The sequence below is a fragment of the Somniosus microcephalus genome, chromosome 9 (assembly GCF_052327205.1).
Source record: "Somniosus microcephalus isolate GS21.2 chromosome 9, FLI_Smic_1.0, whole genome shotgun sequence".
NCBI classification, from domain to species: Eukaryota; Metazoa; Chordata; class Chondrichthyes; order Squaliformes; family Somniosidae; genus Somniosus; species Somniosus microcephalus.
Window position 1 is genome coordinate 65,664,830 of NC_140995.1, and position 24,325 is coordinate 65,689,154.

At 47.8% G+C, this 24,325-nt stretch overlaps 1 protein-coding gene across 1 annotated transcript in view; it reads left to right on the plus strand.

Moving 5' to 3' along the window:
- The window catches only part of arid4b (AT-rich interaction domain 4B), a 203,098-nt gene that overhangs the window by 127,886 nt on the left and 50,887 nt on the right, over window positions 1-24,325 (plus strand). The window contains exons 16-19 of the mRNA XM_085996722.1: window positions 1,052-1,307; window positions 10,559-10,743; window positions 13,299-13,550; window positions 16,709-16,793. Coding sequence (XP_085852848.1) covers window positions 1,052-1,307; window positions 10,559-10,743; window positions 13,299-13,550; window positions 16,709-16,793 — 778 coding nt within the window. The remainder of the gene's footprint in view (window positions 1-1,051; window positions 1,308-10,558; window positions 10,744-13,298; window positions 13,551-16,708; window positions 16,794-24,325) is intronic.

Genomic DNA, 24,325 nt, shown 5'->3' on the forward strand with positions numbered 1-24,325 from the left:
ATAAATACCAGACAGTTACTAATAAATGCAATAGGGAAATAAGGAGAAATTTCTTTACTCCGAGTGGTTAGAATGTGGAACTCGCTACCACAGGAAGTGGTTGAGGCAAATAGCTTAGATGCTTTCAATAGGGAACCAGTCGAGTACACGAGAAAAGGAAAGAGAAAGATATGCTGAACGGCTGAGATGAGGTAGATGGAATGGGAGCATAGAAATAATTACCAGCAGACTAGTTGGACTGTGGTTGTTTCTGTTCTCTGTATTCGATGTAAACCTGCCTTCGCCTTCTCTGTTCCAGTGGAAATAATCCCAGTATCTCCAGTCTCTCCTCGCAACTAGAGCGTTCTCTTGCAGTCTTTTACAATCTTTTTGCTGTTTGCCAAACCCCTACTTCTGTGCTGTCAACAGATTTTGAGATTATGGTACTGTGAAGGCTATGACTTTACAGACTGTTGGAACTACTGATTTACTTACAAGCAAATAGCTGTGAAGCCCAAACAATAGCGGATACTAAAAGTACAAAATAAGTATAACAGAAACAAAAAAAAGACGATTCTGACAGAATGGTGAGTTGTCAACCTGAAGCCGAAGCAGGATATATTGAAGAAAGGATTCTGAAGGGAATAGGAAGAGACCCAGTGATGGTGGCCCATGCACGGTTAAACCACATAGGATACAACATAAAGGGGACTTGAGATTCATTTACATGAGGATCACCTCCTAACTCATAGGTTGTGTTCTCTGGTATAGTTGCAGTGTTTAGGAAAAGAATAGCATTCGCCAAGAAATTGATGACCTGAGGTGTTAGCTGTGGCTCAGTGGGTATCTCTCTCTCGCCTCTGAGTCAGAAGGTTGTTGGTTCAAGACCCACTCCTGAATTCGAGCACATAATCTAGGCTGATACTCCCGGTGTAGTACTGAGGGAGTGCTGCCCTGTCGGAGCTACCGTCTTTCGAATGAGACGTCAAACTATCCCCTGTCACACAGGTGGCGAGGAACGACTGGAATCCATTTCTTTCATTAATTTGGAACCTTAATGTTTGTTTTCCAGATACTTGTGTGGTTTTGAGGACTATTGCAAGTCAGCTAACATTCAATTTCCAACATCACTGCAAGGGGACTTTAAAGCAGAGAAACAGAAGAAAGAATGTGAAAAAGGTCATGACGACCTTGATCATAAAGAGGAAAAAGGAAAGGCTCCAAACACTAAGCCAGCGACGGTTGAAGTTGAGGGTGAAAATGAGGATGAAAGCAAAAACATTGTGCATGATGATGAACTGAAGGATCAGGAAGCAAAATCCCTGAGGGTAAGTACTGGATAATGTTTTGTTGCCGGTGTGTGTTGGATGACTGATGCGCCATCAATTACTCAAAAGACTGAGGTTGAGCGAGTAACAATCAGGCTTTTATTAACTAAAGAATGAAGGTCTTGTCTCGAGTGGTCGACCCGTCCAGAATACTAAGGGACTGGGAGGTAGTCACTTATATACCTGGAATAGTGGGAGGAGTCAGCCGAGGCATGTCCAGACCTGTACCTAGTGGAATACACATACCTCTACAGACAGGTATAACAGTGGTTTACCACATTCACACCTTGTTTAAAAATGAGTCCGGCGGGGTGAAGTGTATTTAAAAGTTCGTGTATTGGAGTCTCTCCGGAGGTCTTGTCTGCCGCTGTGATCGACGTGGCGACGGCAGGGGTGGTGGAGCTTCCGGCGTCGCGTCCCGTGTAGGCTGGGGCCCTGGAGTGTAGTCCTCGTAGGTGACGGTCCAAGGCGAGCCGGCTGCTGGGGTTGGATATCGGGTCGTGGGGGGGGGGGTGGTAATGGGTAGTGGGTTACAGCGGTCCCCGAGGGTGCGAGGTCTCGTATGGAGACTGTGTCCTCCCGCCCTACAGCGGTCCCCGAGGGTGCGCGGTCTCGTATGGAGACTGTGTCCTCCCGCCCGTCCGGGTACGCAATGTAAGCGTACTGGGGGTTGGCGTGGAGGAGGTCGACCCTCTCGACCAGGGGGTCCGTTTTATTGGCCCTCACGTGTCTTCTCAGTAGTACCGGCCCTGGGGACGTCAGCCATGGCGGTAACGATGTCCCCGATGTGGACTTCCTTGGGAAGACAAACATTTTCTCGTGAGGGGTGGCATTGGTGGCAGTGCAGAGCAGTGACCGAATCGAGTGGAGCGCATCGGGGAGCACCTCCTGCCAGCGGGAGGTCGGAAGGCCCCTAGACTTTAAGGCTAGTAGGGCGGCCTTCCAAACTGTCGCATTCTCTCTTTCCACCTGTCCGTTCCCCCGGGGGTTGTAACTGGTGGTCCTGCTTGTGGCTATACCCCTAGCGAGCAGGTACTGGCGGAGTTCGTCACTCATAAACGATGAGCCCCGGTCGCTATGGATATAGCTGGGGAAACCGAACAGGGTGAAGAGGCTGTTCAGAGATTTAATGACCGTGGCACTGGTCATGTCCGAGCAGGGGATAGCGAACGGGAAACGGGAGTACTCGTCAATGATGTTGAGGAAGTACACATTGCGGTCGGAGGAGGGGAGAGGCCCTTTAAAATCGACGCTCAGGCGCTCGAAGGGGCGAGTGGCTTTTATCAGGTGGGCTCTGTCTGGTCTATAAAAGTGCGGTTTGCACTCAGGGCAGACTTGGCAGTTCTTGGTCACGGTCCTGACCTCCTCGATGGAGTAAGGCAGGTTGCGGGCCTTGATGAAGTGGAAGAACCTGGTGACCCCCGGGTGGCAGAGGTCATTGTGGAGGGCCCTCAGCCTATCGATCTGCGCGCTGGCGCAGGTGCCACGCGATAGGGCATCTGGGGGTTCATTGAGCTTCCCAGGCCGGTACAAGATCTCGTAGTTGTAGGTGGAAAGTTCGATTCTCCACCTCAAGATCTTGTCATTTTTGATTTTGCCCCTCTGCTTGTTGTTGAACATAAAAGCAACTGAACGCTGGTCAGTGAGCAGGGTAAATCGTTTTCCGGCCAGGTAGTGCCTCCAATGACGCACAGCCTCCACAATAGCCTGGGCCTCCTCGACCGCGGAGTGTCTGGTCTCCGGGCCCTGGAGGGCTCGTGAGAAGAATGCCACAGGTCTCCCCGCCTGATTAAGGGTGGCGGCCAGAGCAAAGTCGGACGCATCGCTTTCCACCTGGAAGGGGATGGATTCGTCCACTGCGTGCATGGTGGCTTTGGCAATGTCCTCCTTGATGCGGTGGAAGGCCGAGCGGGCCTCTGCCATCAGGGGAAAAGAGGTGGATTTGATCAGCGGACGGGCTTTGTCTGCATAGTAGGGGACCCACTGAGCGTAGTAGGAAAAAAACCCTAGGCACCTCTTCAGGGCTTTTAGGCAGTGGGGCAGTGGGAGTTCCATAAGGGGACGCATCCGGTCCGGGTCGGGACCGATGACCCCGTGTTCCACAACACAGCCAAGGATGGCGAGGCGGTCTGTGCGGAATATGCACTTCTCCTTGTTATATGTCAGGTTCAGGAGTTGGGCGGTGCGGAGGAATTTCTCGAGGTTTGCGTCATGGTCCTGCAAGTCCTGGCCGCAGATGGTCACATTGTCTAGGTACGGGAAAGTGGCCTGCAGCGCGTTTTGATCGACCATCCGGTCCATCTCCCTTTGGAAGACGGAGACCCCGTTGGTAACGCCGAAGGGAACCCTAAAGAAGTGATAGAGGCGGCCGTTTGCCTCAAAAGCAGTATACTGGCGGTCTTCAGGGCGGATGGGGAGCTGGTGGTACGCTGATTTCAGGTCAATGGTCGAAAAGACGCGGTACTGCGCGATCTGGTTGACCATGTCAGCTATGCGGGGGAGTGGGTAGGCGTCCAGCAGGGTGTAGCGGTTTATTGTTTGGCTGTAGTCGATGACCAGGCGTTGTTTCTCGCCGGTCTTAACGACCACAACCTGGGCTCGCCAGGGGCTGGAGCTGCCCTCAATAATCCCCTCCTTCAGGAGTCGCTCCACTTCGGTTTTGATGAAAACCCTGTCCCCGGCACTGTATCGCCTGCTCTTTGTGGCGATGGGCTTACAGTCGGGGGTGAGGTTAGCAAACAGTGGGGGGGGTGGGACTCTGAGTGTGGAGAGGTTGCATCTGGTGCGCGGCGGGCAATTTGGAGGCTGCTGGCTGCGGACTGTGAGTGGGGGGAGGGGGCCACCGTACGCCATCGTAACGCTTTTGAGGTGGCACTGGAAATCCAACCCCAGTAGGACGGCAGCGCAGAGGTCGGGCAGGACCAGGAGTTTAAAATGATTGAATACAGTCCCGTCTACTACTAGTGTCACCACGCAGTAGCCGCCAATGTCCGCTGACTGGGACTCGGAGGCCATAGAAATCCGCTGGTGCGCAGGCAGGACTGGGAGAGAGCAACGCCGCACCGTGTCGGGGTGGATGAAGCTCTCTGTGCTCCCGGAGTCAAACAGGCAGTTTATTGCATAGCCGTTTACCTTAACGTCCATTTTGGACCGAGCTAGTTGGTGCGGTCTCGTTTGGTCCAGCGTAACAGAGGCCAGCGTAGGGGTCGGTGTGTCGCTGCGGGTATCAGATGGGGGGGGGGTTGGCGGTCTGCTGCATCCCGGCTGGTGTCCAAGATGGCGGCGTCCATGATTCCCATGTGGCTGGAGTCATCCAAGATGGCTGCTGCTGCGGTGGTTCGCACATGGCTGGGGAGGCCCAAGATGGCGGCCCGCACGGCCCACATGCGGCGCTGTTGGGGGCCCAAGATGGCGGCTCGCCCGGCCCACACGCGGCGCTGCTGGCGTTCGGGGTGGCTTTGGCCTTGCAGACGTTGGCGTAGTGTCCCTTTTTCCCGCAGCCCGAGCAGGTCGCATTCTTCGCCGGGCAGCGCGCTCTGGGGTGTTTGGCCTGGCCACAGAAGTAGCATTTCTGGCCTTGGGATACTGCTGTCTGGCTTTGGGACACTGCTGCGGTAGTTGGGCCATTGTTGGGCTGTGGCTGGGGTGGCACGGTGCTATGGGGCTGTCCTACCGTGTCCCAGGTTGTCGTTCCCCGCGGCGTCCACGGTGCAGAGGAGTAGGCATCCATGCCCCGGTAGGCTGCGTCCAGCGTTAGTGCGATTTCGGAGGCTTTGTTGAGGTTGAGGTCGCTCTGCTCCAGCAGACGCTGTCGGGTGTAGTTGGACCTGTGGCCCGCTACGAAGGCATCCCGGATCAGTTCCTCCGTGTGCTTAGCGGGCGTTACCGCCTTACACCCACAGGCCCGGCCAAGCACGGACAGTGCTTGGAGGTATTCCTCAGTCGATTCCCCAGGTTGTTGCTTGCGACTCCCCAGGAGGTGCCTGGCGTACACTTCGTTCACAGGGCGCGCGTACTGGGTCTTGAGGAGCTGGAGGGCGTCTGTGTACGAGGTCGCGTCCTGGATGACTGAGTACACTCGGTGGTTCACCTTGGAGATCAGGACAGACAGTTTGTCCGCATCCATTGTGACCGCGGTGGAGGCAGTCAGGAATGTCTCGAAGCACATGAGCCAGTGAGCAAACTTGGTGGAAGCGTCCGCTTCCCGACTGTCGAGGTCCAGGCATGCTGGTGTGAGGATCTTCTCCATTATAAAAATTTAGTTAATAAAATTGATGCGCCATCAATTACTCAAAAGACTGAGGTTGAGCGAGTAACAATCAGGCTTTTATTAACTAAAGAATGAAGGTCTTGTCTCGAGTGGTCGACCCGTCCAGAATACTAAGGGACTGGGAGGTCGTCACTTATATACCTGGAATAGTGGGAGGAGTCAGCCGAGGCATGTCCAGACCTGTACCTATTGGAATACACATACCTCTACAGACAGGTATAACAGTGGTTTACCACAATGACTTTGTGTGGAATTGTCGCAGGGCATTGCAGTAGAACTGGTACCCTTAAAATACCTCACATTGAAGGTGAGGGTGCCAATTCTCAGCTATTGCTTTCGAATCTTGAGCATGTCACATGGTTCTCATTCAGTTACATCAATCTCAGTTTGTTAAACTGCCACAGCTATAGGAAGAAAAAAAGAGGCATGACCAATGTTCTCTTAATTTGTTTTTCGTGCGCAGTCCCTTTAACTGGCTGCGCGGCCCATTCAAATTTTCACACGTGCAGTTATTTTCATTGAAAAACCGGTGAGCGGCCTGCGTGGGACCTCCAGACCGCTGCGTAGCTTAGCGGGAACGTTTGGTGTGATGCTGACTAAATTTTGATTACAATCCCTTTTATGGAAGCCCAGATACAGAATCACCTCCTTGACTGGAGAAACTGGGGTTATTTTCCTTAGAGCAGAGAAGGTTAAGGGCAGATTTGATAGAGGTGTTCAAAATCATGAAGGTTTTGATAGAGCAAATGAGAAACTGTTTCCAGTGGCAGAAGGGTTAGTAACCAAAGGACATAGATTTAAGGTAATTGACAAAAGAACCAGAAGGCGAGATGGGGAGAATTGTTATGATCTGGAATGCACAGCTGTTGGTGGTGGAAGCATATTTAAAAGTAACTTTCACAAGGCAATTGGATAAACACTTGAAGGAGAAATATTTGCAGGGCTTTGGGGAAAGGGCATGGGAGTGGGACTAACTGAATAGCTCGTAAAAAGAGCTCGCACAGACATATTGGGCTGAATCATTCTATGAATATATGATTGACGATTTGAATGCCTCAGCAAATATTGCCATTCGCACCCCATTTCCAAAGTATGCGACCATAGATGCACCTCCCTGCATTCGCTCCCCGATGCGGGATCAGACTGGGTTTTCCCCTCTTTGCCCCTTCTCTTTGCTCTGAGCGTAGAACCGCTGGCAACAGCTATTAGGACAAACCCAGGCGTGGGTGGCGTGAGGTTGGAGGAGCTGAATGCGATGTATATCCGTGTACGACTATCTGCATTTGGCCTTGCTACCAGCCGGTTTCCAAGTTATCGAGGACTTTAGTTGGCCCTCACATTGCACCAAACAGAGGCACATCTCTCTTGCCCAGGATACCCAGCAGACACATACAAGAATCATACCTCATGGTGTCAGCCGCGGCTCAGTAGGTTGCACTCTCATTTCGGAGTCAGAATGTTGTGGGTTTAAGTCCCCTCTCCAGATACTTCAGCACATAATCTAGGCTGACACTCCAGTGCAGTACTGAGGGAGTGCTGCACTGTTGGAGGTGCTGTCTTTTTAGATGAGACGTTAAACCAAGGCCGCTTCTTCCCTCTCCGGTGGACGTAAAAGATCCCATGGCACTATTTAGAAGAAGGGCAGGGGAGTTCTTCCTGGTGTCCTGGCCAATATTTATCCCTCAATTAACATCACTAATAACATGATCTGGTCATTATCACATTGCTGTTTGTGGGAGCTTGCTGTGCGCAGATTGGCTGCTGCGTTTCCTACATTACAACAGTGATGACACTTCATTGGCTGTAATGTGCTTTGGGACGTCCTGAGGTTGTGAAAGATGCTATAGAAAAGCAAGTCTGTCTGTCTGTCTTTTCTTTCTTGGCACGGTCCAGCAGACAATGTTTCAGATATCTGAGTGTGACGGTGAATCCCTGCACTTTACACCTTTGTACAAGCAATAACCCTGGCCTTGATGTATAGGGCAGCCTGTCTTTAATACTCCTGGGATGAGTCAACACAATGAAGATGAATAAGCTGCTCCGATTCCAAATGCTCCCTGTTGGGGTTCCAACCCAACAATACTCGACTAAGTTCCTTTGCACAAGCAATCGGCCACAAATATACCTCGAACGCCTCCAATTCCCCAAGGTCAATGGAGGGCCGAAGCTGATTCCAGATATGATTTCAAGTAAAATTGGGTGTAAGAGGAAGATGACCAGGCAAGTTTTGAGACAGGGCATGAGATTTTTTTTTTTAAACCAAGCTTACAGTACTACTATTCAATAGGAGACTTGACTGAGATCTCACCATCTCAAGTCGTTAAAAAGCTAATAAATCCCAGCTTTGACGGTCGTTGTTTTATTGCCTCCCAGTTATGGGCCTATCCCGACATCCATACTGTAATGATAGCGGCCTATTAGAACTATGAGGGCTGTGTGGCAACATTGGCAGCAAGATAGGTTGTCAAGGCAGAAATAGGGGAGAAGATGTAGCATTGATTGTTTTTGTTTCCATAGTGACACAGCTGGGGGCCACACTTTCACAAGCTCCTCACATTGTTGTGAAGTTGGTGAAGGAAGAACTTGCGCACATGGTCCTCGAACTGGCACAGGTGCGCTGCTCCTATAACCCTCCGAGATATCAGCGGCTCCTCCAATTCTGGCCTCTTGTGCATCCCCGATTTCCATTGCTCCACCATTGACGACTGTGCCTTCAGCTGCCGAGGCCCTAAGCTCTGGAATTCCCTCCCTAAATCTCTCCGCACCGCCACCTCTCTATCCTCCTTTAAGACGCTCCTTAAAACTTACCTCTTGTCACCTGTCCTAATATCTGGCTGTGTCAAATTTTGGCTGATGATGCTCCTGTGATGTGCCTTGAGGCACTTTACTGTGTTAGAGGTGCTATATAAATGCAAGTTTTTGTTGTTGCTCAGGACCTCCCCTACCAGTGGGAACTCTATTAATTAAAAACAGCTGGCAAGATCATTCTGTTCTTTCCCATTGCCAAAATGTGAATGGTGGTCAGCGGAGCTTTACACCTGCTGCTTTTATACCACAGCCCGTTAAACAAAATACTAGGAATAGAACAGCTAGCTCAGGTGAGAGCATTAACAGGCTGTGTGTGCCTCATTAGTGTCAGCAGTGGCTCAGTGATAACATTCGTGCCTCTGAGCAGAAGGTTATGGGTTCAAGCCCCATTCCTGAACTCGAGCACGTAATCCAAGCAGGCAGTACATCTGCAGTATTTTGCTATCAGTACTGTGGGAGGTGCTGTCTTTTGGATGAGACGTTCAACTGAGGCCCTGCCTGCTCTCGGGCGGACGTATAAGATCCCACAGCACTATTTTGAAAAAGAGCAGGGGAGTTCTCCCTGGTATCCTGGCCAACATTTGTCCCTCAACCAATACTCAAATAGCCACAAAAACAGATTAACTGGATATTTATCCAATTATTTGTTGTGGGACCTTGCTGTGTGCAAATTGAGGTTGAGAAAGGTGCTATATAGATGCATTATCTTTCTTTCTTGGCTGCTGTGTTTGCCTACAACAGTGACTGCACATCAAGAATACTTTATTGACTGTGAAGCGCTTTGGATCTTAAGGATGTGAAAGGCACTATATAAATGCAAATTTTTCTTTATTCATTCTTAGGATTTGGGCGTCGCTGGCAAGGCCAGCATTTATTGCCCATCCCTAGTTGCCCTTGAGAAGGTGGTGGTGAGTCGCCTTCTTGACCCGCTGCAGTCCATGTAGTGAAGGTACTCCCACAGTGCTGTTAGAGAGGGAGTTTCAGGATTTTGACCCAGTGATGATGAAGAAACGGCGAGTCAGGAGGGTGGTGTTCTCTGGCGCCTGCTGCCCTTGTCTGAGAGGTCGTGGGTTTGGGAGGTGCTGTTGAAGAAGCCTTGGCGAGTTGCTGCAGTGCACCTTATAGATGGTACACACTGCAGCCACGTTGTGCCGGTGTTGGAGTGAGTGAATGTTTAAGGTGTGGATGGGGTGCCAATCAAGCGGGCTGCTTTGTCCTGGATGGTGTCGAGCTTCTTGAGTGTTGTTGGAGCTGCACTCATCCAGGCAAGTGGAGAGTATTCCATCACACTCCTGACTTGTGCCTTGTAGATGGTGGAAAGGCTCTGGGGAGTCAGGAGGTGAGTCACTCGCTGCAGAATGCCCAGGTTCTGACCTGCTTTTGTAGCCACAGTATTTATGTGGCTGGTCCAGTTACGTTTCTGGTCAATGATGACCTCCAGGATGTTGATGGTGGGGGATTCGACGATCGGGGAGGTGGTTCGACTCTCTCTGGTTGGAGATGGTCATTGCCTGACACTTGTGTGGCACAAATGTTACTTGCCCTTTATCAGCAAATCCTTTCTTTCTACTGTGATGGCCGCAGCTTGCTCCTTACGATTGATACCCGGTATAGGCACGATGGGCCGAATAGCAGCTTCCTGTGCTCTGATTCATTGACTGGGGCACTGCCTCGGGTATGTGTGTGGCTGGCTCTCGACTAAAAATCTCATGCCTAGGATTTGCTCAGTGTTGGCAGCTCTTTTAAGAGTTGTTCAGTAGATTTACATGGTGCGTATGATGAACCATTCAGCGCGGGATGGCACCGAGTTCAGTCACTAGTTTGTGAGAGCCTGCCCTTTCTGAAAGATGAAACCCGGTAACTATTTATAAACCCACTGAGAACTAAATACCTGTAATGTGGCTTTGAATGGTAACTTGTCGAAACCTGATACTCCACCTGGCATAATCAGCCACCGAAAAAACCTGCAGTAGTTTGGTGGTGCGTTCCCTTGCTGCCGAGCTGCTAACCTCACATGGGCTGCTGTGAAAGAGGAACGCTGGAAAGGAGCTGCTTCATCCCATGCTCCTGCTCCTGGAGGGGGAGGCCTGGGAGCAGCTCACCCACCAACCAGTTGAAAACACAATGGGCCTGGGTCTTTGCTGCTTGTAACTGAGCTGTTTTGTCCTCTTAGGCGAGAAAGAAGCACCTGCCAGAATGCACGGCACAGACAGCAGACACCAGAAAGGACAGCGGCAAAGTGAAAACTGAAGAGAGCGAGGAAGGCAAAGGAGATCAAATCGGTGACGTGAAAGATATCCCCAGATGCAAAGCTGAAGAATTAAAGACTGAAAAATTGGAGGATAAAGAAAAACATGGGTGAGCGTTTCATAATTTCAAAAAAATTAAGATTGCACCCAGCACCAGCTGCTTGACCTGGTGAAGATGTACTAAACGTTAAATAGTCGATCTGATGCAAACCAGCTTCTAAAACATGGGCTGACGCAGCAGCTGAATTTGTGAAAGGGCGCCCTGTGTGATTGGCCTGGGACAGAGATGTAAAGGTATGTTGTATTGAAGAAAACATGGCTCCGCACCACGCAACAGTGGAATGGAATGACAAATTATAGATACTGTCAATGTAAGTTTTACTTTTCAGTTACAGCCTTTCAAAATGACCTTTGTTATTGGCACAATGGGGCCTGCTTCAATCAAGCATCAATTTACCAGGCAGTTAGCGGATGAAATAGAAAACGTGGGCGGTCTTAGATAATTTTATAATTGAAGAGGGCCGGGGAGGGAGAGACAGTGGCGGAGAGGGGGAGAGAGGGCGGGAAAGAGAGAGAGAGAGACAGTGACACAGAGAGGGAGACTGATGAGGGAGAAGCAGGTCAAGGTGGGGCTGACTACAGATTTCCCAGTTCCTAACCAGCTGCTGACTGTAACCCAACTCTGGCTCCAACTCAGTTGAATCTGCTGCACGATAAGCAGTGGGGAAAACCACTAAAACCAGTTGATCACCGATTTATGAAGGAGGCAGTTCCGGGGCCTGCGTTTTGAGAATTCTCTCAGAATAGGCTGTGCTGTTGCAGTAATAAGGGACTATAGATTGTTGCTGGGGACCTTGAAGGTAGGAGTCTGTAGGAGGAAAGGTACGAGAAGGGATGGTGAAGTAGTGAACTCGGTACAGTAACACCGGCACAGGAATAACTAATACAGTGACAGGAAAACCAGCAGAGGGACAGTCGGAAAACCAGCAGGCTAGTTCGAAAAATCAGCGCAGGTTGGCTACTAAAACTAGTGACCGGAAACTCCGCGCAGGGAAAGGTAGTAATACAGAGTGTGTAAGATGTTCTGATCATTTGTTGGTGCTTCTTGGCCTGAAGAGGTTTGAGAACCACTTGGCATAAAACTTGCTGCGATGTTCGTTCCAACTTCATTGAGCTGGCTGTGAATGACACCAAATGTGAAGACCAATTTGGCCAAATTTATTTTAGCTTGAGGCAGCATGGTGACTTCCTACCCATCAGTCAATTAAAGTGCAAACAAGACTTGGTTCTAATTATACGGATGATTACTTTAATCAGAAGCTCATTTTAAACTCCCTGTGGAATGCTTGTTCCAGTGTACAACAACTTACATTTCTGTCGCGTTCCTTGCGTATAAGAGAGACACCTTGGAGCACTTACGGGACAAGGGGGGAGAAAGGGAGGGGGTGAAAACAGCAGAGGGTGTGTGCTTCCACAAGGCATACTGTTCAGGCTGCTCATGAGAAAATTGACCTCTGAAAACTATCATTGGGGCTGTTACATCAGAGGGATAATGCCTGGACTTGGATACTCGGAATAACTAGTGTAAAATGTTGTAAGGAATACCGAGTTATTTGTCTTCGTGGTGTGTATCCTGGTGCCTCGGGTACAGAGAGTTAAAATCCACATTCTGCATTAATTTGCATACATTTCAAGTTGTTGATCCTAACTGAACTCGTTGTTTTGATTTAGGCTGTATCCGCCCATGCGGCAACAGCGCTAAGCTAAGCCCTTTCCAAAACTCCCGGCCCAGAAAATGTCCCAACAGACAAATCAAAAATAAAAGTGCAAATAGGACTGCGTTGCCTGGCCTTAGAGGCTATGATTAACAGGGCTCACGGGCTCTATGTGGTCCATGAGCTGGGGTTCGGGCACCTTTTGTCAGCCCTATTGTCTATGTATCCAGTTTGGCACCTCCGATCTCGTCGCCTCAGCAACTCAAAAATATATACAATTCTGAAGTTTTCACCAAACTTTTTTTTTAGACATTTCTACATGTTGTACTTGCACATTTGTGAACGATTCAAGTCTTGCAACAAATAATTCATCAAGTGTGATCATTACATTCCCGCGTGGCTGTTGTTGTTGCGGCATGGAGTGTTGAGGAAGGATTTTCACAGCCTCTTGTCGTGTTCCTTGGGGAAGGCGGGGCATTTTCTGACTCTCGCATGCCTTTCGGTTGCGCCTTACAGGGGTGCAACTTTGGACCTTGGCTCGCTGCACCAGTGCAAACTATTTAAGCTAGATAGGAAGTACAAAGTCGTCTATGGGTATTAAAAAGTATTGCATTAAATCACTTTTTAAAATTACATTAAAAAAAAACATTTTTGTAGCTTTTAAGTCTTAAAATGGTACACAGCTGGTCATTAGTTGTTTTATCCTTTTTGGGTCCATTTTGAGCCCAAGTTGCTAGTGTTCTATTTTGCATGGTAGTTACTGGGGAAAGGAAGCACAGTGTTGGTGCTCAGAATGTCCTGAGTTTTGGAAGGGAGGCTAGAACAACAATATTGCAGTGTATCACTACATCACAGTGACCATTTTTAATGTGAACATAAAGCATAACGAAAGGAAATTGTTAATATTGTTTTTTAAAAACATACATGTTTTTCATTTATCTGGGGTTAGGGATGAAAGCAGTAAAGAGGATGAGGAAGATGAAGAGGATGAGGAAGATGAAGAGGAGGAAGATGGTGGTGATGATGATGAAGAGAGGGAAGATGAAGAGGAAGAATTTGAGTGCTACCCACCAGGAATGAAAGTCCAAGTGAGATATGGTCGAGGGAGGAACCAGAAGCTGTATGAAGCCAGCATTAAAGATTGTGACGTGGAGGGTGGAATGGTCCTGTACCTGGTGCACTACTGTGGCTGGAATGTGAGGTGAGTTAGAAGCTATAAACCACCTATCTCATATAGAGCTGTTAAAAGGGAACGTCATGCAGATTAACTCATTCCATTAATATGGTCACTCATCTCCCCTCTCTTTAATAGTCCATGTTGTCCTTCTAGATTGTAGCCTTGCAGTGAGTGATTTGAAACTTATGCAGCAGGACTTGGAACTTTGTGTTTGTGTCTGTCTGTGTCCCTACCTTAACCCTAGTGCATTGTGCCCAGCACTTGTTCCCTTGTTGGCGTAAATTTTTTCAACCTCTTGAAGTAGTTGGTGTAGTTGCACTTTGGGACTCTGCCCTGTTGCTGTAAAATGTGCTAGTAGCCCCATTGAGTACTCGATTCCTGTGCTGGGAGAGTCTTTGAATTAACCGCAGGGCCCGATTTATCCTTTCAATTCTGTCCGCCCCCTCGCTTTCTGTGGCTTTTGATTTGAGGCGTTGGCTAAGCACTTGTTTTAGTAGGGTGCTTCTGTTTCTCGGGGGAGGAGGCAAGAAGACAGAGGGCAAAAGCAACATTACTTCATTTGACCTTCATTGACCAACAACAACTTGCATTTATATAGCACCTTTAACGTAGTAAAACGTCCCAAGGTACTTCACAGGAGTGTTACCAGACAAAATTTGACACCGAGCTTCATGAGATATTAGGACAGGTGACAAAAAAAAGCTTGGTCAAAGAGGGAGGTTTCAAGGAGCGTCTTCAAAGGAAGAGAGAGAGGTAGAGAAGTTAGGGAGGGAATGCCGGAACTTTGAGCCTAGGCAGCTGAAGGCATGGCCGCCAATGGTGGGGCAATGAAAATCAGGGATGGGCAAGAGGCCAGAATTGGAGAAGCACAGAGATCGTGTTCTTTGTGGCTCTGCATCCCAGTAAATAGAAGCATAAATGGGAGAAAGAGAGGATGGCTGAGCCCTGGGTGTGCTTTAATGGGCACACTGAACATCTGTAGCATCCGACTTGGATTCTTGGCACTAATGTTGTAGCTACCCTCTGGCACATCTGTCTTGTGTTAGGTAACCTGTGGTAATGAGTGGTTGTACCATGGCTTCCTAACGAAGCAATGTTCTTGCAACCTCAGAGACCTGAATAAGTTAGCACAGTGTATTGTGGTTGCAATAAGGAATGAGCCTTGTTACAGAGAAAGGGGCAAATTGTACAACATTCTATAAATACCATTGTTTCTTAATGAGGAGTGAATTGGCTACTTGAGTTTCAATGGGCAGCAGTCACAGCTATGTTCACTGATGGGCACCAACTTGTACAAATGAGGCTTGTATAATGCTTCTCCCAATTGTAACTAGACGTCCTCCCTTCATTAAACGTGTTGCTCATGTTGAAAAAGCCCGGACACTTTACAAACTCCGCTGTTTTCTTAAAAGCCTGCAAATATGTCTGAGTTTAAAACTAAATTGTACACGTCGTTCTCTTGTTCCTTCAGCAAAAACAACTTGCATTTATATAGCGCCTTTAACGTGGTAAAAGGCGCTTCACGGGGGCGTTAAACAAAATTTGACACCGAGCCACATGAGATATTAGGACAGGTGACCACAAGCTTGGTCAAAGAGGTAGGTTTTAAGGAGCGTCTAGGACAGAGTTGGAGAGGTTAGGGAGGGAATGCTGGAGCTTAGAGCCAAGACAGCTGAAGGCACGGCTGTCAATGGTGGAGCGATGAAAATCGGGGATGCGCAAGAGGCCAGAATTGGAGGGGCGCAGAGATCTCGGAGGGTTGTAGGGCTGGAGGAGGTTACAGACGTAGGGAAGGGTAAAGCCATGAAGGGATTTGATAATGAGGCTGAGAATTTTAAAATCGAGGGGTTGCTAGCCAGTGTAGGTCAGCGAGCACAGGGGTGATGGGTGAACAGGACCTGGTGTGAGTTAGGATACGGGCAACAAGAGTTTTCGATGAGCTGACGTTTACGGAGGATGCAAGGTGCGAGGTCAGCCTCCAGGAACATTTGGAGACGTTTGTGCTGTGTTAGTACTTTGCTGTACGGAAACAATGCTCAAGGGACAGTGGGGCAGCACTAAGTGTTAGTGCCCCCGGGCAAACACGGGTTCAGTCTCGGCTCGGTTTCCGATCTGAAATGTGCCACGTGGAGGCTGCAGTGAGGGAAAGATCAAAGCAGAATTGTCGTCTGGAAGCAGGCTCCATGCCGCCTTGCAGCAAAGGCAGATTTAGAGATAAATTTACCGGGGAACTTAAACTGGGTTGGGGGGCAAAAAGTCCAATTCTTCTGGTTAACTTTAAAAATCTACGTGAGCTTTTACGAAATGTGACTGATTGATTGTCTCACCCCCCACCTTTCCTGGGTTTTAAGTGACCATTCTCCTAACAGTCAGTACAACGGACTGTGGCCATATGAAGAGATGGTAGGGAATGTTTTGTTGCACGTGCTTGAGAATCAGCTGAACCTGGTACTTCAGCCACTGTACATATTCAATGGGAGGATGGAACGATGCTTTAGAACATAATATTGAAACCAACACAAGTTTACTAAAATGGCACAGATGTGTTCAGGGAAAACAAAACTCCAGAAAGCCATTTTGCACCGGGGTTCCGTTTCTTACCCCTGGCTGTTTCAGTTGGCAGTGACTTTACCATGGCTGTGTTTTTCATGCCGCTTAAACTGCTTTATAAAAAGTAAAATTCTGTGCCCATTTTTACCAGTCATTCCGGTAGAGACTTTTCAAAGCATTGCTCACATTTTTAGTTTGCACAGGCCACTTAAAGGAAACTGAGTTTTGAAAGGATTGTGCTGGTTTTTCCTGTGTTGAAGTGTCACTGTTCAATGACTGTCTTGTCATAACTGAGCTTTGTCTTGTCAGCAGCCTTTCAATGTCCACTCCAACCTATTGCACAAAATGGGATTCAGCATCCAGCAGTGTTAAATTATATACAAGTCTTGTGTTCTATTTTCCAAAGCGCGCTTTGCCATGTTCATAAAGCTCTGGTTGCTCCATGAGGTGGATTCACCCGTCCTGCACTTCTAGCGGGGAGCCTGGGGTGAAGCTGGGGCTGCACCACTGCAGCACGAACTCTTCGAGCACAGCCCTTTGGGAGTGCTGAATGTGCCCTTTGCGTGTGCTACTAATGTGCAGCATGTCCTTCTAACACATGGTGTGAGCTTGCTTTTTTTTTTGATTGTCAGGTACGATGAATGGATCAAGGCAGACAAAATAGTGCGACCTGCAGACAAAAATGTCCCAAAAATTAAACACCGAAAGAAAATCAAGGTAAGCACAGTGACATCAGGCACGTTTCTTTTCAAGAAAAAGCTCTGTAACTGAACAACTAATATATTGTCTAAACTGTGCACGTGACTGATTACAGGGGCCCCTGTGTCACGGCATGAAATATTCCTGCATCATCATCTTGTTTCTGTGGAATCGTAGCTAGATCAGTGCACTGGATTTTAAAATAATATAGAAATTACAACAGGAAAATGGACCATTTGGCCAACCAGTCTGTGTTGGTGTTTGTTCTCCACACGAGCAGTGGCCTAATCCTGTGTGCCATTCTGACTGATATTCCTTTATTCCACCTGACATGGTTTCTGCTTCAATCATTAAATCTGGTAGTGCATTCCACAGCCTCCCAACCCTCTGTGTAACAAGAAAAGTTTCTCCTGCTCTGTCCTAAATCTCTTAAACCTCTGTCCCCTTATTCTAGAGCCCTCAGCCTAGAGAAACGGCCTGTTTCTATCTACCCTGTCCAATCCCTTCATAATTTTAAACCCCTCTATCGACTCATCCTATAATCTCCTCCGTTTTAACAAAAACAGCCCCAATGTTTCATGACTTTCTTCATGTTTGCACGTGTTTGCATTTGTTCCAACCAGGCAGCATCCGACTGAATATGTTACTGTACCCTTTCTGTTAGCTCAATGTCTCTCCAATCATGTGGAGCCCAAATTAAAATGTCAAATGATAAGTTACTGTTTTCGATTTTCACCTAAAGAACTCCACAGGAGTTGGCAGACCTCTGGGGGCTCACTGAAGTGGCTGCTCTCGGTGCATGAGCCTGGGCAGGGAGGCTGTTGGTCATGGGGACAAGGGCATCACAACTAAACCCAGTCTTTTGCTCAACTAATATCCAATATGTACACTTTCCAGCATGACTCACTGGATAGATCGAAATAACTTGGATTTACACCGCGTCTTTCACAACATCGAGACATCCCAAAGCGCTTTACAGCCGATGAAATACTTTTGAAGTGTAGTCACTTGTAATGTCGGAAATGTGGCAGCCAATTTACACACAGCAAGATCCCACAAACAACAATGAAATAATAACCAGATAATCTGTTTAAGTGATAGGGATAAATATTTGCCAGGACACCGGGGAGAACTCCCCCTGCTCTTCTTCAAAATAGTGCCATGGGATCTTTTACATTCACCTGAGAGGGAAGACGAGTCCTCAATTTAATGTCTCATCCAAAAGACGGATAGTGTCGCACTCCCTCAGGACTGCACTGAAGTGCTAGCCTGGATTGTGCTCAAATCTCCGTAGTGGAACCTGAACCTTCTGACTCTGGGGGGAGGAGGGTAGTTAATAAGAGCAGGAACACTGGCTGACTCTTTTCTGGCTCCACCCAGTCTCCTCCTTTTTGCCAGGTGTAGCACCCAGTGAGTCCAGTTAACTCGGCACAGGATGAGTGTTGTACCCGCACCTTCCCGGTTTGTGTATCTCCGTACTGCACAGTGTATATACCCACTCTCGCCTGAGGTCTGTTTCTCGAATCTGAGCTGTACTGTTCCTCCCAATGAAGACTGGGTATGTAAAAAGAACTTGCAGTATGATATTCTGAGCACATAAAAAGTAATTTTTTGAAGTGCAATCGCTATTATGTAGATAAATGAGAGAGCCAATTTGTGCATAGCAAGATGTCACAAACAGCAATAACTTGAATGACCAGTTAGTCTGTTTTTCTGGTATTAGTTAAGGGAGGAGTGTTGGCCAGGACACCTATTCTTCAAATAGTGCTGTGGGGTCTTTTTCTTCCACTTGGACAGGCAGACAGGATCTTGGTTTAATACCTCATCCCTCACAAATATCAAGCTGAGCCCTTGCTTAGTTCCAGATAACCTTCTCAATCAGAGGCCAAAGGAGCCCTTGGTAAAGCATGGGCCTGCCTCGATTTTAGCAATAACCTTACATTGAGGCCCAGTAACAGTAGTGCAAGTTGCATCATTTGCTTGACATTTTAAGAGGTCTGCAGATAGGATTGCCAACCCTCAGGGATTGTCCTAGAGTCTCCAGGAATTAAAGATTCATCTCCTGGACACATTTTCTTGAAACATTTTTGTTTGTTAGTTATTAAAATATTGGAGATAGGCAAAAAGGCTATTCGACCGGGTGGGGCAGTGGGAGGCGGGAGGTCATGTGATGAAACCTCAAGGAAGACGTCCAACCAGAGTTGGCAACCCTGACTGAAAGGAAAAAGGTACAGCCCCCATGGCACCAGCAGTGTAGAACTTTAAAATATTGTTTACAGTAGTGTTCCCAACTCGTCTGTAGATGTATGGAAAGTTTGTCATCCTGAGGTGTGAATCAAATAAAACACAAGTTAACATGCGAGTCACAGTCTCGGAATAAGGGGTAGGCCATTTAGGACTGAGCTGAGGAGAAATTTCTTCACTCGAGGGGTTGTGAACCTTTGGAATTCTCTAGCCCAGAGAGCTGTGGATGCTCAGTCGTTGAGTATATTCAAGGCAGAGATCGATACATTTTTCGATACTAAGGGAATCGAGGGATATGGGGATAGTGCAGGCAGGTGGAGTTGAGGCCGTGATCTTATTAAATGGCGGTGCAGGCTCGAAGGGCCGAATGGCCTACTCCTGCTATTTCTTATGTTCTTGTGTTCTTAAATGAGCTCATTGCTCTGATTGCTGTTTGGACCTGTGTGAGAATGTTCCCTCCTGATGGGTACACTGCTGGATGTAACATCCTAACCCAGATGGCAGTGACTGCCCTGCCCACAGTAAGTGGATCTTTTCCAAGTTGAATTGGGTATGGAGGTGGGGGGTGCGGAGGAAGGAAAGTGTATTGGCATTAAATGTTGCTGAAGGTTTCTTAGTGTTTTGGTCTCGCCCCAGTCTCATTCACTCTCAGTAATCGCATTGACTTGAACATTTATATTTTGGGGTTAGGGGATGGAGAAGTCTAAATGAAAACTGGGGCGTTGCCTCACTTTTTCTGCTCTCAAGGTGTAGGCTGTGTTTGTTCATTTTACAAACATAAAGCCCACTTCACCCTTCAATTATTCAACATCCAACTCTTCACTGAACTTTCCCATTTCATTTTCAGTGGAAAAGCCAAACGTGACTTTTCATGCAAGCCTTAATTATCCAATTAAGCATTTTTCTCGGTTTCCTGCTTCAGTTGCATTTCAAGCGCTTGTTGATTATAATCTGATTGAGCTGCATAATGCAGACATTTTGCTGTGAATTTTAATTTATGACTGTTGCAAATGGAAGCATTCAAGGTATATTTGTTTTTTCATGTAATTTTCACACTCAATCCCGATTGTGCATCAAAAATGGTCTGCGTACAAAATCACCCCATCGGCGCTCTTCAGGGAAATGATTCAGACTCCCAGACTGGAGTCCAACTGCGTTTGCTGCAACACACCTAACAGGGCTTTAGTGTGCTCAGTAGTCTCCTCAATTATGCTGCCACTTTTGCATTGGTGTGCACCAAGAACTGCTTGCATCTATCCAAAGGTGTCACTATCAATTAAATCTCTGTTATGCACTGCTGATTATTGGCTTGTTTCATTTGACCTGTGAATTTGTATGCATGCTAATCTTGTCATGTTTCAAATATCCAAGCCATGCATAAGAACAGGAGTGGGCCATTCAGCCTCATTCAGTCCCTCGAGACTGTTGCGCCATTCTGCTGTTGGACTCTAGGGGAATCAAGGGATATGGGGATTGGACGGGATTTTATTGAATGGCGGAGCAGGCTCAATGGGCCATATGGCCTACTCCTGCTTCTTCAATTAGATCATGGCTGATCTGTACCTCAACCCCATTTACCCGTCTTTGCTCCATATCTTTTGATACCCTTACCCAACAAAAGTCGACCAATCTCAACATTCAAAGCCTTTTTGGGGAGAGAGTTCCAGATTTCCACTACCCTTTGTGTGAAGTGCTTCCTGACATAACCCCTGAACGGCCTATCTCTAATTTTAAGGTTATGCCCCTTATTTCCCCCCTACCAGAGGAAATAGTTTCTCTCTATCTAACCTATCAACTCCTTTAATCATCATATCTGAAGGGATAATTACAGTCCTAGCCCTTTTGGGCTATCCCAGATCAGGCGTATTCCCCAGACGTTCGCCTTCAACTTAAGTTAGAGATAGCCGAATTCCATAAGATGCTTAAATGGGTCTAAAGGTTCAGGCTATCTCTCCCTAAAGGAACGGAACGACTGAAGATGTTACCGTCCTCCAGATAGTACTTTTAATAAGTTGAACTGGACTGTAACCTGTTAGATCCGTGATTCTGAGAGTATGATGTTTTTCAATAACCACACGGATGCTGTTACTTAACATCAACGGGTATTTACTGGAGTAGGGTAGTCTCAAGACTGGGGGTACAGAGGCATGCGCAAGGCTTATATACAGGTGTGGTCACTGCCGGTACTACAGTATACAGGAGCTGTAAAAGTAGTTCTCTCTTAAAGGTACATACACTACAATTCCTCCCCTTTTAGATTAGCAGTACCCATAATATTCAAATAACAATTAACATTTTAACATGTACATTAAACAACAATAGTCCATTTATAGATTCGGTCTTTGGGGCGGCTTCCTGATCCTTTCGGGATAGTGCCTTTCCTGAGGTTCTTGTTCTTGGTGCGGAGGCGATTCTGGCCCCTTTTCGTCGGTTAGTTCATCGGTTTCCACGGCTACTGGTTCGGAGGTAGATGCTACCGGTATGTCGGGTTCATCCCCCGGTACGCGAGACATGGGGTTGACTCGTTCCTGTGACACTAAGATCTGATCGACGTGGCGTCTCACAATGTTCTCCCCGACATCCACTGTGTACATTAATGGCCCCTGCCTTGTGCATATCGTTCTGGGTTGCCATTTCTCTGTTCGGTAGTCGGGCCAAGACTGGTTGTCCTACGTTGAAGCTCCTTGTTGGCTTCTCATTGATGTGCTGGAATTGTTTATCCTCAACATTTCTTCGCACATTTGGTCTGAGCAAGTCCAGACGAGATCTCAACCTTCGGTTAAAGAACATCATGGCCGGGGTCTGGTTGGTAACTGCATGTGTCGCGTTTCGGTAGGCTAATAAGAAATTGTCCACCTTATGCTGTAGTGGAATTTCATCGTCGCACATGGCCTTTATCGCCTTCTTAAAGGTTTGTACGAACCTCTCAGCCAATCCATTTGTGGCTGGATGATACGGGGCGGATGTGTAATGCCTTACCCCATTCCTTCTCATAAATTTTCGAAACTCTTCGGACACAAACTGTGGTCCATTGTCAGAGCAAATCTGCTCTGGCAAGCCGTTTCTGGCAAATATCGTCCGTAGGACTGCAATCGTTTTCTCTGTAGTGGTTGAGGACATTTTTATCACCTCAGGCCACTTTGAATGAGCATCCACTGCTATTAAGAACATTGAGTCCATGAATGGACCAGCGAAATCAATATGCACCCGTTGCCATGGAGAGGAGAGCCACTCCCATGAGTGTAGAGGGGCCTGTGGTGGTGCATTTTGGACCTTCTGGCATCCTGAGCAGCTCTTGGTTAGGTCTTCGATTTGTTGATCGATTCCCGGCCACCACACATAAGCCCTAGCAAGGCTTTTCATTTTCACTCCCCCCAGATGACCTTCATGTAGCTCATTTAGCACTCTCTGCCTTAACTTGGGTGGAATCACCACTCTGGATCCACACATCACTGTCCCCTGGCATACTGACAGCTGTTCTCTTCTGGATGAGAATGCTGGCAACAGTGAGTCGCCATGTGTTGGCCATCCCCTCACCGTCAAATCATATACCCGAGACAGCGTCGGATCATTGCAGGTCTCCTTCTCTATATCCGCGTTCGTTACTGGCAATCGTTCAATTATTGATGAATAAAATATCTCGATAGGGTCCACTGCTGGTGCTTCCTCCACAGTAGGCAGTGGCAGGCGCGATAGCCCATCAGCGTTTCCATGCTGTTTCGTGCCTTTATATTCTATTTCATATTGATTCGTCCCTAGAAACAGGGACCATCTTTGTAACCGTTGTGCAGTCATCACTGGAACGCCCTTCTTAGGATTAAAGATGGAGACAAGTGGCTGGTGGTCAGTCAGCAAGGTGAACTTCTGCCCATGCAGATAGTGGTTGAATTATTTTACTCCCCATACTAGGCTGAGGGCATCCCTGTCAATCTGGGCGTAGTTGCGCTCGGCTGAGGTTAGTGACCGCGACGCAAAGGCTACTGGCCTCTCCAACCCGTCTGGGAATTTGTACGACAGCACCGCTCCAATACCATAGGGTGATGCATCACATGCCAAACGAATTGGTAGTGCTGGGTTGAAATGGGCCAACACCTCTTTTGATGTGATCAATTCTTTACACTTCTGGAAAGCTCGTCTACGTTCGTCATTCCACTTCCATGGTACCCCTGTTTGCAGTAGGGTGTTCAGTGGGTGTAATACCGTGGACAAATTTGGTAAGAACTTATGGTAGTAGTTTACCAGCCCGAGGAACGACCTCAGTTGTGACACATTTTCCGGTGCTGGAGCCTTGACTACTGCCTCAATCTTTTCAGGGGACTTATGTAACCCCTCTTCATCGATGACGTGGCCACAATATGAGATCTGCTTCTGGAAAAACTCGCACTTGTGGCGATTAGCTCGTAGCCCATATTCCTTTAATCTGGTGAGCACCTGCTCCAAGTTGGCGAGGTGATCACTGTCATTTTCGCCCGTGACCAGGATGTCGTCCAAATAACACTGGGTCCCTGGAATCCCTTGCAGGACTTGATCCATCGCCCTTTGCCAAATAGCCGGAGGTGATGCTACCCCGAACACCAGCCGGTTGTATTGATAGAGACCTTTATGAGTGTTAATCGTAAGGTATTGTTTCGAGGCTTCTTCTACCTCCATTTGCAAGTACGCCTGGGCTAGATCAATTTTGGTGAAGCGTTTACCTCCAGATAGCGAGGCGAAAATATCCTCAATTCGTGGAAGCGGATATTGTACCGTGTGAAGGACTGGGTTCACTGTCACCTTAAAATCCCCACAGATGCGGACCTTCTTTGGTTCCCCAGGCGTATTACTCAACGACCTCTTCATTACAGGAACGATGGGTGTAGCCCACTTGCTCCAGTCTACTTTGGACAGTACTCCTGAACGTTCCAATCCTTCCAGCTCTGCTTCGACAGCTGGTCTGATTGCATAAGGCACTGGTCTGGCCTTAAGAAACTTTGGGCTTGCATTTTCCTCTATTTTAATCGTTGCTGTTATGCCTTTTAGTGTTCCGAGTCCCTCCTGGAACACTTCTTTTGCGTCAGTTAGCATTTTTGACAGTCGTCCAGGTGTGACGTCGTCATCCTTTTTGGCCTCAACCTTCAGTGCCTGTATGGAATGCCAATCTAATTGTATCTTCCGGATCCATTCACGTCCTAGCAGTGGTGGTCCTCCATCTGGCAATACATATATATCCATTTTAGGTATTTCCTGGCCTTTATATATCACTTTCACCCTTATTTTTCCTTTGGGGTAGACTTTTTGCCCCGTGTACGTCTTCAAGACAATCTCTG